At 45.5% G+C, this 19,153-nt stretch overlaps 1 protein-coding gene across 5 annotated transcripts in view; it reads right to left on the bottom strand.

Annotated features, from left to right (window-relative positions):
• Nucleotides 1-17,031, bottom strand: part of ANKRD6 (ankyrin repeat domain 6) — a 31,083-nt gene extending 14,052 nt beyond the window's left edge. For 2 of the 5 annotated variants that reach the window (XM_068149559.1, XM_068149568.1), the window contains exons 1-5: nt 16,714-17,031; nt 9,004-9,102; nt 7,283-7,381; nt 1,657-1,755; nt 412-510 (exon numbers count right to left, since the gene is read on the bottom strand). In XM_068149559.1, coding sequence (XP_068005660.1) covers nt 412-510; nt 1,657-1,755; nt 7,283-7,381; nt 9,004-9,102; nt 16,714-17,007 — 690 coding nt within the window. In that variant the 5' untranslated portion in view covers nt 17,008-17,031. The remainder of the gene's footprint in view (nt 1-411; nt 511-1,656; nt 1,756-7,282; nt 7,382-9,003; nt 9,103-16,713) is intronic. The other 3 variants (XM_068149588.1, XM_068149597.1, XM_068149578.1) reach the window with 2 other exon arrangements.
• Between the last annotated feature and the right edge of the window lie 2,122 nt (nt 17,032-19,153).

Raw genomic sequence — 19,153 nt, 5'->3', positions numbered from 1 at the left:
AGAGACCTCATTGCTGTCTACAACTACCCAAAAGGACATTGTGGAGAGGCTGGTGCTAGCCTCTTCTCACTGGACTTCTTGTCCAGTACCATTCTGTACTGAACTGCTATGGACCTAGGAGCACCAACTCTTAACCCTATGCTACTGTCTCTGTCACAAACCCTCTTTCTACCCCAACACACAATTGCAGAACCTCAGAAACAGGCAATGCTTTACAGAAATGATGTAAATATGATGGCAAAACAACAAACCACTGAAATGCCATTACTTTGAGGCTGTTCCTAGAAGCTCAGGCACTTGGAGGTACACTGAAACACAGAGTAAAGTGGGATTGCTTGGGCAGGAATCCCTCTTCCCAACAACTAGCTGTCTGCACGGGGCACAGAGTCACAATGAGCTTCATGCACTGACCTGGTTCTTTTCATGGACAGAACAGAAAGCACTGAGCAGCACCCTAATGATGGGCAAGTGATTATAACGAGCAGCCACATGCAGACAGGTATCTCCTGCCTGCAAACAGAAACAAAGCTCTGAGCATGTAGTCGCAGCAAGAAAGCTTGTGCTTGTCATGATGTTCAGGGATGAAAGCAAACCTTTCAAACCAAAAAGAGCAGTCAATGCCACACACATCCACCAATCCATGAGTGATGCTCTTTTCTCTGCAGGACAAAATCTACTCTTGTGGGTGGGAAAGGTTAGCAAGAGGTGGGGTCTGGCAAGGTGGGGATACAAATTCTTTGAGCACTGATGAGAAATACTGCAGTTATAAAATGCTGGCTTACTGCACAACAAAACCTGACTTACATTTATACATTAAGTCTGTTATTCTGATCTGCAAAACCCATGTGATTTGCAAGCTCAACTCAGTGTTGCACATAATGTAGAAAACATGAGGAATGTCCCCACAATGGGTGTCACAAGTGCAGCTTGGACTGAGAGCAGAGCCCTATGGGTTTCCACTCCTGTGTGCTTCTGTTCACTCTGTTATCAAGCATGGCCAAAATCATCTCTCTTCCATTTTCTTTGTCTTGCCAGATCCATTATAAAAAGGAGAACTGTCTGAAATTAAAACTACCTCATTTGACAGACTGATACACAGTATATAATATATCTGAGCGAGGGCAGGTCTGAAGACTTTAACCATTCTGGCATAAAACCCCTTTAAGATTTCCATCTTTTGGGGAGAGGAGCCCTTTAACAGGATTGACCAGGCTGGATGAGGCTCTGGCCAGCCTGATCTAGTGTGGGGTGTCCCTGCCCATGGCAGGGGAGTTGGAACTAGATGATCCTTGTGGTCCCTTCCAACCCTGACTGATACTATGATACCATTGCACTACAGTGTACAGGCCATGCCATCAAGACCCTGAAAAGCAGCAAAGGACCAGCTGCCTCAGTCTATGCAAGTGCAAAACCCTCTTTGGCTCCTTCCTAAGAGGTGGGTACAAGCAGTGCATGACTTAGGTCCCATCACAAGCATTCCTATGGACACATTAGGCTATAGGTACATTCCTATGGTTTGTTAGAGTTGGGGTTGTTTTCAGTGGCATTTACAATAAAAATCACAGCTTAAAGCATTTCTGAGCAATGCTGACAACTTAAAGTAATAAAGCCAAAACAAAGGCATGTGAAAATGACCAAGTTCTTTACAAAACTCACATTATTTTTGAGGTCTGCTCGAGATCCTCCCAGTAGCAAGACACGAGTGCTCTGGGAATGGCTATTCTGGCAAGCCAGGTGAAGAGGTGTGTTACCTGCCTTAGAGAAATATAGGGAAGTAGAAAATATTTAGAAATTGGATACAGGCTTTCAAAATTAAAACCTCTCAGGTCTTCCCACAAGAAGATCCACCCTGGGGTGGGAAATGTTGCCGTTATTTTCCCAAAGGTATAAGCAGAATAGAATAGAATAGAATAGAATAGAATAGAATAGAATAGAATAGAATAGAATAGACCAGGTTGGAAGAGACCTTCAAGATCATCGTGTCCAACCCATCAACCAATCCAACCCACCTAAACAACTAACCCATGGCACCAAGCACCCCATCAAGTCTCCTCCTGAACACCTCCAATGATGGTGACTCCACCACCTCCCCAGGCAGCCCATTCCAATGGGCAATCACTCTCTCTGTGTAGAACTTCTTCCTAAACTCCAGCCTAAACCTCCCCTGGCACAGCCTGAGACTGTGTCCTCTTGTTCTGGTATTGGCTGCCTGGGAGAAGAGACCAACCTCCGCCTGTCTACAACCTCCCTTCAGGTAGTTGTAGAGAGCAGTAAGTTGGACTGGATGATCTTAGAGGTCTTTTCCAACCAAAACACTTCTGTTCTATGTCTGTATGATAGAGTTTAAGCTATCAGGAAGCTTCAGCATTCAAAAATCATGACAGTCCCCAGCCAAGATAAAGAGGTGAAAAACCAGCCACCCAAACCCCAGAGAATAACATGCTAATGTTCCTGAAAGAAGTGAACCTGCCATTTTCATGGACAGAAATCAAAGAAGAGTTTGCTTGTGTACTGTCTGTTTAGGATTTTGAAGGATTTCATGGGTCTGACAAGTTCTTCTGGCAGCATCTGGCTTTCGTGGGCTTGAAAATCTTTGGAGGATTTTGGTTTGTGGGAGCTAGAAATTAAATCACCTCAGGTGAGAAAGGTCTCCCATGCTCACTAGGCTGCCTGTTCACCTTGATTATGTCCTTTAATTAATCCCTCATGCTCTCAAGACAAAGATCAAAGCTGCAGGGTTTGAATTACAAAAAGACAACTCTTAGATCTGGTCTTAGGTCTTTGGTTCCAAGTTACAGACTTCTTGTCTCTAAGCTGTGGCAGACATGGACATTTCCTTTCTCATCTAAATTGCATTTGAGTGTTAATTTTTTTCCCTCATGGGTTTCTCTCTGAAAAGTCTCTGCAATGTCTCTAGCATTTGCTGTTTGCAGGGTTGACCCTGGTGGGAAGGCTGAGAGGTCCTGTGCAGCAGGTGCCAGGCAAGGTCTTCAATCCCAGGAGGTATCATGGTGCTGGTGCTTGGGGTCAGGGCTGACCAGCCTCTGAGTTGTACTGATTTGGGAGGTCTTCCCTGCTCTACTGAATCTTTACTGAAATGTACAGAATGAGGGAGGATCTAAAAAGAAGGCTGAAACTGATCTCACAGGATGATCTATCACAGCAAAGGAGTTTTTAGTAAGACAGCTTGACTCAAAATAAACTGCTTCTCCAGGGTGACTGCTGCACAGGAGGAATACAGCTGCTCAGGTGGTTTACTCTATTGTTTATTTAGAATAAACCAACCCAGGTTGGAAGAGACCTTCAAGATCATCGAGTCCAACCCATCAACCAATCCAACCCACCTAAACAACTAACCCATGGCACCAAGCACCCCATCAAGTCTCCTCCTGAACACCTCCAATGATGGTGACTCCACCACCTCCTTGGGCAGCCCATTCCAATGGGCAATCACTCTCTCTGTATAGAACTTCTTCCTAACATCCAGTCTGAACCTCCCCTGGCACAGCCTGAGACTGTGTCCTCTTGTTCTGGTACTGGCTGCCTGGGAGAAGAGACCATGAGAGTGGTGAAACCCTGGAATGTGTTGTCCAGGGAGGTGGTCGAGGCCCCGTCCCTGGGGGTGTTTAAGGGCAGGCTGGATGAGTCTTTGTCCAGCCTGATCTAGTGTGGGGTGTCCCTGCCCATGGCAGGGGGGTTGGAACTAGATGATCCTTGTGGTCCCTTCCAGCCCTGAATGAAACTATGAAACTATGAAACCATCATCCACCTGTCTACAACCTCCCTTCAGGTAGTTGTAGAGAGTGATAAGGTCACCCCTGAGTCTCTTCTTCTCCAGGCTGAGCAATCCCAGCTCCCTCAGCCTCTCCTCATAGGGCTTGTGTTCCAAACCCCTCACCAACTTCGTTGCCATTCTCTGGACTCATTCCAGCAAGTCAACATCCTCCCTAAATGCTGACTTGTCTTTAAAATGTCAGACACCCTTTCTGGCCTCTGCAGCTCACTTAATATAGGAGCTGTTTTCAATTGTGTTGCTGTCTGGTGTGCTATGCTCAAGCTGCTGTGATCTTGAAGGTCTCTTCCAACCTATTCTATTCCTATTCCTATTCCTATTCCTATTCCTATTCCTATTCCTATTCCTATTCCTATTCCTAATCTATTCTATCCTATTCTATGCTAGGTGCATCTGTAGAAGCATCCCCCAAGCAGCCCCAGCAAATATTAAGCAGGAGTTAGAGAAAATACTGAGCTAAATTCCTCCCATCTTCTGCTGCTTAGCAGGGCTTGGCAAACCCAGCAGCCTGTGTCTGGCCCATCCAGCCAAGACTGCACAATGGCCAGGTGTAAGTTGACAGCCTGCAGAGTACTCCTGCACATGGCACACAGCCCTGGCTGCCAGAAAAACTGTCAAAGATTATGCCTTGTTGTCAGTAACATAAAAAGCTGAGAGCCTAGAGAAACCATTTTGGGATTAAGGAGATTTAAGCTCTTCATTTTTCTTGAAATCAAAAGGGGTAAAAGCCTCTGTGTGTGTGTGTGTAAGCATGCACAATTCCCACATTTTTCAGCACATGCTGAGAAAAGCTCCTGTCCTTTAAAAACCACCCTAAGAGTGGAAGGCAAAGGGAGCAAGGATTGTGTTGGTAGGACTTCAAAGACCAGTGCAGGAGATGCTCATGCAGTATTAAAAGTCTGCCAATCATATTTCAGACATCAACCCTGCTGAGCTATTCTGTGCACATGTTTTCCAAGAGAGGCTGTCTCCAGTTGACAGACACTGTCTTGTAAGCTAAATCTTCTAATACCCTGAGGCATCCAAGCATGCAGGGTAACCAGACTTGCATCTTAAGCCCACACCTTTGTACAGAAGTACAGACACAGACAAGCGTGTCCAGAGATAGGAGTGTAATGGTTCACAGGACCAGAAAGACAAGCATGGGAAGTTGTCTAAAGCACCTTCACAACAAATCTAGGTGAATTTTACAGCAAAAGCACTTACAGAAAATAAATATTGGAAGCTGGGATGATGTAAAAGAAGGAATACACATGAAACAATACAAAAGTTGATGTCACTCCAGGCCACAATGTGACCACAACTGTAGGCATGTGTGCACTGCACAGTGCCCAGGCAACGTGACTTTTTGCTCAGAATTAAGACTTTGGCCAGCTGTCTCCTTTCTTCCATAATCCATTGCAGATGTTGTTTTAGAGACATGTTTATCCCTCCCCCCAAAAAAAATCCCAGCTCAGAGATCCCATAAAGGCATCCCAAAGCCTTCCCACCTATAACAGAGGACACAATGACAACTGTGCAATCTGACCATCCCTTTGACACAGAGGTCCAAACCCTGCCTCATCACACACCATAAGCTGCTCCCTCCATTTCCTAGACTATCCCATTTTGATCCATAACCTGCTCCCTCCATTTCCTAGACTAACCCATTTTGATCCACAAGCTGCTCCCTCCATTTCCTACACTATCCCATTTTGATCCATAAGCTACTCCATTTCCCAGACTAACCCATTTTGATCCACAAGCTGCTCCCTCCATTTCCTACACTATCCCATTTTGATCCATAAGCTACTCCATTTCCCAGACTATCCCATTTTGATCCATAAGCTGCTCCCTCCATTTCCTACACTATCCCATTTTGATCCATAAGCTGCTCCCTCCATTTACCTAGACTAACCCATTTTGATCCATAAGCTACTCCATTTCCTACACTATCCCATTTTGATCCATAAGCTGCTCCCTCCATTTCCTACACTATCCCATTTTGATCCATAAGCTGCTCCCTCCATTTCCTAGACTATCCCATTTTGATCCACAAGCTGCTCCCTCCATTTCCTAGACTATCCCATTTTGATCCACAAGCTGCTCCCTCCATTTCCTAGACTAACCCATTTTGATCCATAAGCTGCTCCCTTCATTTCCTAGACTATCCCATTTTGATCCACAAGCTGCTCCATTTCCCAGACTATCCCATTTTGATCCATAAGCTGCTCCCTCCATTTCCTAGACTACCCCATTTTGATCCATAAGCTGCTCCCTCCATTTCCTACACTATCCCATTTTGATCCATAAGCTGCTCCCTCCATTTCCTACACTATCCCATTTTGATCCATAAGCTGCTCCCTCCATTTACCTAGACAAACCCATTTTGATCCATAAGCTACTCCATTTCATACACTATCCCATTTTGATCCATAAGCTGCTCCCTCCATTTCCCAGACTATCCCATTTTGATCCATAAGCTGCTCCCTCCATTTCCCAGACTATCCCATTTTGATCCATAAGCTGCTCCTTCCATTTCCCAGACTATCCCATTTTGATCCATAAGCTGCTCCCTCCATTTCCCAGACTATCCCATTTTGATCCATAAGCTGCTCCCTCCATTTCATACACTATCCCATTTTGATCCATAAGCTGCTCCCTTCATTTCCTAGACTATCCCATTTTGATCCATAAGCTGCTCCCTCCATTTCCTAGACTATCCCATTTTGATCCACAAGCTGCTCCCTCCATTTCCTACACTATCCCATTTTGATCCATAAGCTGCTCCCTCCATTTCCTAGACTAACCCATTTTGATCCACAAGCTGCTCCCTCCATTTCCTAGACTATCCCATTTTGATTTAGTGAACTGAAGTCTCCCATGGGTATCACAATTAGAGTGGAAACTGAGACTCCTTGCTTTGTTATCCTTTCCTTTAAATTCCTCACAAGGTATTCTAAACACCAAAAGGAACATAATGCAGGCTTGTTACAAGATTTTGGGAAGAGCCTATGCTAATATATTAGGAAGAACTTTCCACCATAAAACAGCCTTCCCCCCATCCCCCATGGCTTATGTTCCTTTCTGTTGCTTAATTGCTAGAAAGAAAGGGGGAAAAAAAGAAGAAGAAAAAAACAAAGGGATTTTGGCTGTCATTTTCCTATTAATACAATTCATTTTCACTTTAAATCTCACCAATCACCATGAATCTGCTTGGTATAAATTAGAGCACCATGGAGATTTCCACAGGAATGCCAGTGTTGCTCAGCTGTAATTAATGTATCATTCAACGTGCTACTGAGTTCCTCCTGCATCATCTGTCAAAATATGAATTTCCTAGTGCCTGTGGAGGAATCATTTAGGCATAATAAATGCAAAAAAGGAAGAAAAAAGAACCACTAGGAGCTGGTCCCCCACCCACTGAGAAATGCCATGGCCAGAAATCTCCAGTGCTCAGGATCAGCCACCTTACACCGTAACTGCAAGCTTCTCCTGCATGGGTCTCACCTTGTTCTTGGCAAGAACATTGGCTCCTGCTTTAACGAGCACTTTGGCAGACTGACTGAATCCATGCCAACAAGCTTCATGGAGAGCAGTGTTCCCATCCTGAAGAGCACACACATAAATGAGAAGGTTAGACTTGTCTATACATTGCTCTGTGCAACACTCTGCGATTGCAGCAGCTGCAGGTCCCGCTTGCTTCAAAACCAAACAACTTTCCTTTCCTACTAGCCTATTTTCTGTTTTCTTTTTAGAAGTGGGCAAAAATATTGTTACCTTTTTTGTTTGGAACTTGGAATTAGATTTATTTACTTGCAAACTAAATTTACAGCCTAAGATTCTCCACTTGTGGACGATTCTCCATTGGTGGACAAAAAGCTCAACAGAAGCTCTCAGTGTGCACTTGCAGCCCGCAAAGCCAATCAGATCCTGGGCTGCATCAGGAGAAGTGTGGCCAGCAGGTCGAGGGAAGTGATCCTCCCCCTCTACTCAGCTCTGCTGAGACCTCACCTGCAGTACTGCCTCCAGTTCTGGAGCCCCTATTACAAGAGGGATGTGGAGGTGCTGGAAGGTGTCCAGAGAAGGGCCACGAGGATGATCAGAGGGCTGGAGCACCTCTCCTGTGAGGACAGACTGAAGGAGCTGGGGCTGTTCAGTGTGCAGAAGAGAAGGCTCCGAGGTGACCTAATTGTGGCCTTCCAGTATCTGAAGGGGGCCTACAGGAAGGCTGGGGAGGGACTTCTCAGGATCTCAGGTAGTGACAGGACTAGGGGAAATGGAATGAAGCTGGAGGTGGGGAGATTCAGGCTGGATGTGAGGAGGAAGTTCTTCCCCATGAGAGTGGTGAAGCCCTGGAATGGGTTGTCCAGGGAGGTGGTTGAGGCCCCATCCCTGGAGGTGTTTAAGCCCAGGCTGGATGAGGCTCTGGCCAGCCTGATCTAGTGTGGGGTGTCCCTGCCCATGGCAGGGGGGTTGGAACTAGATGATCCTTGTGGTCCCTTCCAACCCTGAATGATACTATGATACCATGATTTCTGGGATAATCAAGGGAAACTGTTCAGTGTCTTGAGCAAGGCATAGCATGTTTACACTTCTTTAATTTTTCCTTTAATAAACTGAGCACAGACTCCCCAAGTTTTTGAGCTATTAGCCTGATATAAAATCATCATCTTCAAATCATAGCATTGTCAAGGTTGGAAGGGACCTCAAGGATCATCTAGTTCCAACCCCTTGCAATGGGCAGGGACACTTTCCACTAGATTAGGCTGTTCAGAGCCCTATCCAGCCTGGCCTAATAATAATGAATAGAATAGAATAGAATAGAATAGAATAGAATAGAATAGAATAGAATAGAATAGAATAGAATAGAATAGAATAGAATAGAATAGAATAGAATAGACCAGACCAGGTTGAAAGAGACCTTCAAGATCATCGTGTCCAACCTATCATCCAACATCACCTAATCAACTAAACCATGCAACCAAGCACCTTGTCAAGCCTCCTCCTGAACACCTCCAGTGATGATGATGGTGATAATAATAACAACAGCAGTAATTTATATTAAAAGTATGTTGCAGCTCTTTTTTTCCTCCCAATGTAATTGTTCCAATAACCTTCAAAAGATCAGGTACTTACTCAGGACTATAAACCATAACTTTCTCTCTGAGACCTTAACACTACTGGCCAGCAAGGCTGCCATCCCACAGGGCTTTGCTTTTGCCTGTTACCTTGTCTTGCCTGTCCAAAGCACACCCATCTTGAATCAGAGTCGCTATAACATCGGTGTTCCCTACGACAGCTGCCCGGTGCAGCGCTGTCTGCTCACCCTGCAAGATAAACCAGAAGCAGATTTGTGATCAGTGCCATTCCCCACTCACTGTGACTCCATGCAAATGCATACAACACACAGGGGCTGCATCTCCAGCACACCTACTGTTTAAATCCGTCCTTGTTAATCACTATCATTAAAGGTTCAAGATTAATGAAGATACTGAAAGTATCAGAGAGCTACAAACCAACTGTTTACAGAAGCTTGCAAGTCATCACAGTCCCATAAACAGCACTGAAGCGTACTGAAAACATAGTAGGAGTAGAAGGCTGTGGATCTAACACATTGGGCACTATGTGTCTGATCGTCAACAGTTTCTGTAGGGAACTGAAAGCAATTACAGGCTGTTGTAACTCATCATCATGATCCTCCAGTACTTAACACTAACTGGATGAGGTTCTCCTCGTTTGGCTCTAATTGCTCCATCAGCCCTGCTTTGGATAAGGAATGTGAGATCACAGAATCACATTGGCTGGAAAAGACCCCTAAGATCATCAAGTCATGCCCCTATGGAGCCCCTATTACAAGAGGGATATGGAGGTGCTGGAAGGTGTCCAGAGAAGGGCCACGAGGATGATCAGGGGGCTGGAGCACCTCTCCTGTGAGGACAGACTGAAGGAGTTGGGGCTGTTCAGTCTGGAGAAGAGAAGGCTCCGAGGTGACCTAATTGTGGCCTTCCAGTATCTGAAGGGGGCCTACAGAAAGGCTGGGGAGGGACTTCTCAGGATCTCAGGTAGTGATAGGACTAGGGGGAATGGAATGAAGCTGGAGGTGGGGAGATTCAGGCTGGAGGTGAGGAGGAAGTTCTTCCCCATGAGAGTGGTGAAGCCTTGGAATGGGCTGTCCAGGGAGGTGGTCAAGGCCCCGTCCCTGGTGGTGTTTAAAAGCAGGCTGGATGAGGCTCTGTCCAGCCTGATGTAGTGTGGGGTGTCCCTGCCCATGGCAGGGGGGTTGGAACTAGATGATCCTTGTGGTCGCTTCCAACCCTGACTGATACTATGATACTATTATGATAAGTCAAAAGACATTTAAGATCATCAAGTCATCAAGATGAGATCAGCCTCTTCACTACCTCTGATGAATTTAGCAATTGGTGCTAAGAGTGGAGGCAATTTTATGATGAGGAACACAACTGTGAGACCATTAGCTTCATCCATTTAAGCAACTGAGGAATCTTGAGGTCAAAGCAACTTTCATTTCCAACTGACCTGCCACACGGTACCAACAAGCAAGACTGATTTCCTTTACCAACAGGTTTCCAAGAGAAAGGATGCTGATGAAGTCATCTTGTCTGTCTGCCCATCTATTGTCCCTGTAACAAGTGCTGAACTCATGTATTGAACTAGAGACCCCAAGACTAATTTTCTGCAAGCCTTCCAGAAACTGAAGAGCAGGGAGAAGCAAACCCCTGGCCCTGCCCATCAGCGGTTTTCTGTATATATTTATGTGTTGGTGAGACTGTGACAAAAGAGGAGGAAGGTTTATGCAACAGTGTTTAGGGCTGTAACACTCCAACTGATGGGAAAATTAGCTGCAGTAGCTCCATTGCTGCCAAAACTGGTCTTGGCTTTCCTTTGAACTTGCTCAGTTGCAGCCCAGAAAGCCAAACATGTCCTGGGCTGCATCAAGAGAAGTGTGATCAGCAGGTCAAGGAAGGTGATTCCTCCCTTCTACTTCACTCTGGTGAGACCCCAGCTGGAGTACTGCATCCAGTTCTGCAGCCCCTATCACAAGAGGGATATGGATGTGCTGGAAGGTGTCCAGAGAAGGGCCATGAGGATGATCAGAGGGCTGGAGCACCTCTCCTATGAGGACAGACTGAGAGAGTTGGGGCTGTTCAGTCTGGAAAAGAGAAGGCTCCGAGGTGACCTAATTGTGGCCTTCCAGTATCTGAAGGGGGCCTACAAGAAAGCTGGTGAGGAACTTTTTAGTATGTCAGGTAGTGATAGGGCTAAAGGGAGTGGATCCAAGCTAGAGGAGGGGGCATTTAGGTTAGATGTTAGGAAGTTCTTCACCGTAAGGGTGTTGAGACACTGGAACAGGTTGCCCAAAGAGGTGGTGGAAGCCCCATCCCTGGAAGTTTTTAAGGCCTGGCCTGGATGAGGCTCTGGGCAACCTGATCTAGTGGAAAGTGTCCCTGCCCATGGCAGGGGCTTGGAACTAGATGATCCTTGAGGTCCCTTCGAAGCCTGACAATTCTGTGATTCTATTGAACTCACAACACTGAAGCACGGCCTGGGTCCAGACACAAAGACTGGCTTCAAAGCTCTACACACAGCCTTTGTGAACAAACAGAGTGGGAATCAAATCTGCTTTTGCCTATCTAGGTAACAGTCACCAAAACCACATGCAGGGCAGAGGTATGCAGCATATCCTGAAGAGAAAAAGCTTGCAGGAAGCTAGTCCTAAATAGGCACAGAACTTATCTGCTACAAACCTTTATCAGGGAACACCACATTATATTAAACACAAAAACCAGAGGGATTTCTGTATTTTCTGTTCTATAGTCTAAAAGTCATTAGGATAATTGGATAATTTGAGTATTTTGCTTTCAATGGTAATTAGCAGCTGACTTAAAAATTGCTCAGGGTGTGTATGTGAGTGCTAATGACACCAAAACAGTCATTAGCCCCTAAGGCAAAAACGAGCATTGCCATCCACAACCTTTCAGTCACACCTGCAATGCCAGCTCCCACCAGCAAATCATTACATTGGCTTGTAATCATCAGGTTGATTTTAAAAAGTTGTGTTGAAGGCTTCTTCTTATGGTTTGTTTGGGTTTTTGTGGCTTCCTAGCTATGCTTTGTCTCTAGAGGTCACATACTCTGCCAGTATTAATAGGGACAAGAGCAAAAGTAAATCGCAGTGGAATGGAACGTGTTTTACAAGGTTTTGGACAAAGACAGCAATGATTTCCACTGCTATAAGGACAGGCTGAGGTAGCTGGGCTTGTTCAAGCCTGAAGAAGAGAAGGTTCCAGGGAGACCTAATAGCAGCCTTCCAGTATCTGAAGGGGACCTACAAAAAGGATGGAGAGAGACTGTTTACAAAGGCCTGCGGTGATAGGACAAAGGACAATGGCTTCAAACTAGAGAACCCATGAGAGTGGTGAAGCCCTGGAATGGGTTGTCCAGGGAGGTGGTTGAGGCCCTGTCCCTGGAGGTGTTTAAGACCAGGCTGGATGAGGCTCTGGCCAGGCTGATCTAGTGTGGGGTGTCCCTGCCCATGGCAGGTGTGTTGGAACTAGATGATCCTTGTGGTCCCTTCCAACCCTGACTGATACTATGATACTATGAACCCACAAAGGTTGTTGAGGCCCCCATCCCTTGAGATATTTAAGGTGAGGCTTGACAGAGTTCTGGGCAACCTGATCTAGTTGAGGATGCCCCTGCTTACTGCAGAGGGGGTTGGACTAGATGACCTTTGGAGGTCCCTTCCAACCCAGACCAGTCTACAGTTCAATGATTCTATGGTCTCAGGAATTGTGACTCTCAGAAAAACACAAAGAAATGGAAAACTGACAGCACTGCAAGTTCTCTGAACTTGTGCATTTGTTCTACACTTTATGACAACCAAAGTGTTATGGAAAACATCCAAATTACACCATCCCACAAGTGCAAGCATCTGATAGCTTCCAGTAACTATTGCTATAGAGAAATCTGATTCACACCTTTTTTTTCGGATAATGCATGGTACTGATGACTGGCACAGCCACTGCTACTGAAGCAACAGGTAATGTGGACAGTGCAAAGGTCATTTCATCTGACTACCATGAAGTGGATGGTAACCCCTCAACCCACCCCTGCCAACTGGTACTGCTGCACATGCAAGCTACAGAAGATAGGACAGTAAGACTTGAAACAAGATGGTATCTGCCACAGAGATGGATGGAGTTCCAACAATGGGTGGTTGGTTCTTACTTCTTTACAGTCTGGAAAATTGATTATGGAGAAGAACAAACTGGAGACAGGAATGGGCTGTATTGGATTTAGTCTGTAATTAAGGGCCTGATGCAATCAAGGCTGTTCTTGCCATTAGCCCAACCCCATCACAGTAATTGCAGTAAGGTCAAAGGTGATTCAGCTTTTCTGGACTTGTCAGTGTGACACCTGCTTCTAATGGCATCTCAGTTAAATTATGGACAAGGATATATTTGGGTGGTAGGATGCACACCTCACTGCTGCAGGAGCAGCCCTCTCCCCCCAGGGAGCCCAGCCCATATGTCAGAAGGCCATTGATCAGGACTGCAAAGGGGCACCAGGACAGCTCCAGCCATGCCTAGGCTTTGTCCCATACTATACTGTGGTTTTCAGAATGGAAGCCTGAATAGGCAAAGGGACATAAGGCCTAGAGATGGCAGGCTCAGGTGCCTCCTGCCCAAGGTATGGGCTTTGAGGCTGGCATATTCCCCACACAAACAGGGGAAAGAGTGTAAGGTCTAACCAGCACCCTGGCGAGTTAAATAAATACCTCGCCCATGTAACAGGGAATGCCAAAGAGTGTCTCAAACCCTGCCTCAACTGGACTGAGGCAGCTTCCAGTGGTGAGTTGGCAGGTACTAATATCCTGGGTGAAGGTCACTACCATCACCAGGCTTCACAACCAGCATGGCAGAGGCTGATCAAACACTCTCTTGGACATCAGCACACACCTGAACCTTACACATCTTAGGGTGCTGTGGAAGCTGGATCACCAGATTGTCATGGCCTCTACATATAAGTCACTGAGCCACCAAGCCACAGATGACATAGCCACCACACTGCCTGCACTGCTGTGTCACTAACCTGTCTTGCCTCAGCACCAGCAGAGAAGCCTCCTATGGAGTCAGAGAGAAGAGGTGAGATGTACTTTTTTCACAGTGTGAATTTTTGGTCAGTGTAATCACCGACTCATTTGTCTTGTTATTAATTGCTAAAATAACCATCCCTGAAAGCACTCTGCCTTTAGGGGGCCGTTTCAGAGGCTTGGAGAGCAATTACACTGGTAAATGCACATTAGCTGCCCAGACTATTATGTTGGGCACAGTTTATGATCCTATTTGTAAGTGATTTATGCCTTAAGAACAGACTGCAGATCAGTAGCAATGAAGAAGGAGAACTCCAGTGCTGTGCCACACAGATGTGACCTTTACAGAAACCACAGCTTGCCTAAATGCAGATGTGGGCTTGAAGCCAAAAAGACACTTAGGTGCTTAAGTGGGACTTGGTAGAAGACAGGCATTTGTCTGCATCACTGTGTCTTCAATCCACTTCCTCAGCTGCTGAAAAGCAACTCAAACTCAGGCATTTCCACTCTAAGGCCCCAGACATCTCAACCTGCACACTGCCACAGTGCACCACAGTCATGGTGGCACGGAGGTCATTGTGTAGCACACACCCCACCCTGCCACAGTCCCTAATACAGCCATCTCCTCTCTTGCCCTGTGAGTGCAGTTGTGACATGCTTGCTGGAAGAAGCTCCATACAAGTTGCAGGTATGCCCACCACCACTTGAAAGAAGGCTGGTGAAGGTGGTGGCCACTGGCTCTTTTGCAGTGGCCCCAAGGTTATGGTACTCATCCAGCTTGTCTTGCCATGAGAATACTGCTGTGTTGAAAGTGCTCTGTGTTTAAGAAAAAAAATCATCATTCACTGGGATAGAAAGAGGGAGATGCTGGTGCAAAGGATGCAGGACCACACATCCTGAGAGCTCTGTCTGGAATGAGACTATTACACAGGAAGGCCCAGCACCAGCAGGTTCATTTCCTACAGGAGAAACCATGCTCTAGAAAGCTTAAACATTTGTTTTAAGAAGAAGGTTACAGATTGGGAGTCCTGAAGAAAGGCAGATACCAAAAATCTTTAGCACTTCTGCATTTGCTAGACCAGTGGCACTTGCTGAGCAGCTTGGTGTTTGCAGTTTCCTCCTTTGCTGACTAATATGAAGCAGTTGAGGGTACTCAGCTCTGGTGAGACTCCACCCGGAGTACTGCATCCAGTTCTGGAGCCCCTATTACAAGAGGGATGTGGAGGTGCTGGAAGGTGTCCAGAGAAGGGCCACGAGGATGATCAGAGGGCTGGAGCACCTCTCCTATGAGGACAGACTGAAGGAGTTGGGGCTGTTCAGTCTGGAGAAGAGAAGGCTCCAAGGTGACCTAATAGTGGCCTTCCACTATCTGAAGGGGGCCTACAGGAAGGCTGGGGAGGGACTTCTCAGGATGTCAGGCAGTGATAGGACTAGGGGGAATGGAATGAAGCTGGAGGTGGGGAGATTCAGGCTAGATGTGAGGAGGAAGTTCTTCACCATGAGAGTTGTAAAGCCCTGGAATGGGTTGTCCAGGGAGGTGGTTGAGGCCCCGTCCCTGGAGGTGTTTAAGACCAGGCTTGATGAGGCTCTGCTGGCCAGCCTGATGTAGTGTGGGGTGTCCCTGCCCATGGCAGGGGGGTAGGAACTAGATGATCCTTGTGATCCCTTCCAACCCTGACTGATACTATGATACCACTGGGACCAGACACCTAGGCCCCACATAGGCATCCATTTTACATCTGAAGTTCACCTCAAGAGAAAGGAAACACCACCATTTACAAAGGGGTTTCAGGTAGATATTAGTACTTCTGCCAGCTCTCCTGGGTTACTGGAGTCTCTGCCATAGACTCTGCTGCTCCAGTGTAACGAGATTTGGTTCACAGTAGTTGTAATACATTGCTACCCTATCTCTGATTTAAAACAATACTGTGACCACTGTATTTTGATTTCCTATTCTCCAAAGCATCCATCAGTTGCACAAACTCCTTTAAAGCCTCTTTCCAATGTCACACTTTGCCTCCTCACTGTCTTTCCATGTTTGCAGAACTCACCAAAGTGTCTTGCTACAGGACAACTGCACCAAAGTAACCAGCAAAATACATAGCCCTTCAAACCCTGATACAAAGTGCTGGACAGCACTTGTAGTTGTACTATGAGAGGAAACCTCTTAATTCCCAGTAGAAAGTTCAAAATACTTCAAAGATAAACTATAACCATGTGCTAAACACTTGCAGGAGTCTATGAGCATAGGGGGATATCCTGAAGCAGCTGTACACAAAAGAAACTGAATGTCCTCCGGTGTTACTGTGCTGCTCTCCTCCTCTTTTCTACAGAAGGGCACAAATCAAGATACAGAGCAGGAACAACTTCACTGTGAGCAACAAATGAAGATGCATGACCAGCAGCAGTGATCAAGGCATGAAGAAAAAATAATCATGAATGAAACAAATCAGATCTTAAATGAGACCGAAATGGGAATACAGGAATAAGCCACACTGCATATTTACATTCAGCTAGAAATTATTATGGGGCCTGGGTTATTGTTCTAGCTGAAATTAATGTTCTGCTTCTTAAAATGGAGCTTCCAGAAAGGAAGTCTAGGAGACTTGGCTCTTTGTTTTAAATCAACTTGTTTTCCCAGTTAGACTTTCAGGGCACACACACAAGCAGGAAACTCGATGCCGAGCACCCAGCGCAACGCCCACCAAGCGGTCATGCACCACAGAAGAGCTCAGTCACACCAGACTGTTAGGTCAAGGTTTTGCAGCATGCAGCTGTGGGAGACATCAAGCTCAAGGCAGGGTTGATGCAGAAGATTTCTAACCTCCTTCTCTTTTTCTGATCTTCTAGGTTCCTTCCTAGCCTTTCTCTTCTGGTTTCTCTTATCTTTTTCGTCCTTGATTTCCTTCACCGGGATAACCTTCTCCTTGACTAGTTCTGAGGTGTGAGCTGTGTGGATACTCATTGACCACTCAGAGATGGCATTGGGATCCCAGTAAGAGTTTTCAGGGTTGGCAGGGAGAAGGAAAGAGTTAGCTCCCGGGGTGGCGTACTCTACAGAGCTGGACTCCATCGGTTGGAATTCATAATAATCCCACTCCAGGCCACTGGAGGTCATTCTTCAACTAGTTCTTACTGTGATTTAAAGAATGCATCTGTAGAACATGAAGTGAGTGTTTTAATCTCTTCACAACATTTAGCAGCTTTTAAGTCTCTACTTAGCATGTGGCAGATGAAAATGCCAGTCCTGCATTCATTCATTAGCTCGAGAACTAATTAGCTAATGAGTTTTATTTGGAGTTGATAAATAAAATGTGGTTAGATTTCTCTTGTTATCTAGAATAATAATAATGATATATAGTCATCTTTTCAGAGCCTGGAGACAAAAAAAAATCAACTAAGTAATTTACTTTTCCATTAAATATGATATTCTCCCACTCTCACAAACAATTTACTCTCCAAAGCTAAATCTACTCCTGAAAGCCAGCAATAAAACATACAGATGTCAATCAACACTTGCAACTAAGATGCCCTCACTGCCAAATGAGCACACAGTGGAAGTGACCAAAGGCATAATCCATAGATTGCAACTAAGAGGGTATGAACAAATTGTGGGGCATAAATAAAATGTAAACATGAATGACACAAGGAGAAACCATAAACAGAGAAACTTCTTGGGAGACCTATGTAAAAGGAAAACAGAAATATTTTAGTTAACACCTTGAACATGCAAAAATCTTCACCTGGAATGTTAGCATTCCTCCTCCTCCTCTGAGACAAATCCAAGCACACCCTCTGAGACTCTCAATTCCTGAGGCTCTCCTCAACCCCAACCAGTACTAAATACAGAGCTAATATCAAAATACATTTTAAAGAAACAGTATCTGTGAACCAAGCATGCATCTATTCTGTTCAGATTAGTCACCATGTTTAGAATCCAGTTGCTGTGAACAAAGCCCCTGATAAGCTTGCAAGGCAAGTGAAATTGGCTTTCTACGAGCTGATCTTTCTACAATGCAAGAAGCTTTGCTGAACTGAAATGATATTGAAGACTGACTTACTGATTTCCCATTATGGCTTCCATGTTTACATACAAACAGCCTAGATTTTAGTCCTAAGGGATTTTAAGAACCCCCAGGTTTACTCAAAAGACACTTTTCAGAGAAGCCAACCCAATGTGTCTTGCATTCCTAGAGCAGGAACCTGCTTTTCCCAGGAAAACAGACTGTACCCATAACGTACCTGCAATTTAGTCTGAAACACCTGGTGAGTCATTTTGGCTGGGAGAAGTCAAAAAACATATTCAGGATACATCTGAATAAGGTGGTACTCCCTATGACACCTGCAAATCTGCTCCACTTCACAGATGGGCTTAGGGAAAGAATCAAGAGTGCAGAAGGCAAAGCTTCTTCCAAGCAAAAGGTTCCCAGTAGGAAGCTGGCTGCAGCAGTGCTCCAGTCCCGAGCTTGTCAGACAGACTGCTCGTGTCTCACAGGGAAGCAGCTACTCATGCAGAGAAGGAAACCAGTTTTCAATTTCTATAGATATTTAAGACTCTCTAGATGCAAACAAATGCCTAAGAGGATTTTCAGAAGGCACCTACACATTTCTAGTGTCCTTTTAACAGTCATACAGGTGCCTCTATTAACCACTTTTGGACCTCTAGGTCCTTTGAAGAATTTTCACCTTACTTGTTACAGGGGGAACAAAAGCAAACCTCCCTCAAACTTGTTCCAGCACGCTATCAGAAGTTAGCAATGAATCTGAAGAAGCTGTGGTTATTCAATTGCTATTTCATATTTCACCCTACACCTTTGTTCACCAGAGTGAGGTAACCCAGACCATATTGCCTGTCACGCCATATGCCTTCAGCCTGGTCCAACGTTAGAACTATTCTCATGGAGAAATGAGAAATTCCAGTAATTACATATTTTACCAGATGAAAACCAACTACCACTTGCTAAATTCAGACCTGGTTTTGTTGTGCTGATGTTTCACCATGTGACAGCCTCAGAGATTCAACCACTCCACATCAAGTGCAGCTGCCAGCAGGAATATTTCCCTGGAATGCTGCATGGTGCCCCAGGCAGATGCTCCATACTCTACACACATTGCAGCACATCTACACAAACAGCCAACATCACAGTGGATGGTGTCCCCTACCTGATGTTCTCCAGGGGGTTCCCACAGAGTACAGCAAACTCTTATGTCATGTCTACACCAAGCGGCAGGCAACAACTCTCACTGCTGCTCTCACTCGCCTG

Source organism: Melanerpes formicivorus, unplaced genomic scaffold (assembly GCF_026170545.1).
Source record: "Melanerpes formicivorus ecotype bairdi unplaced genomic scaffold, bMelFor1.0.p_v2 SCAF_2, whole genome shotgun sequence".
NCBI classification, from domain to species: domain Eukaryota; kingdom Metazoa; phylum Chordata; class Aves; order Piciformes; family Picidae; genus Melanerpes; species Melanerpes formicivorus.
Note: the sequence above shows the minus strand (reverse complement) of the source record. Positions and strands in the feature narration are given on the sequence as shown.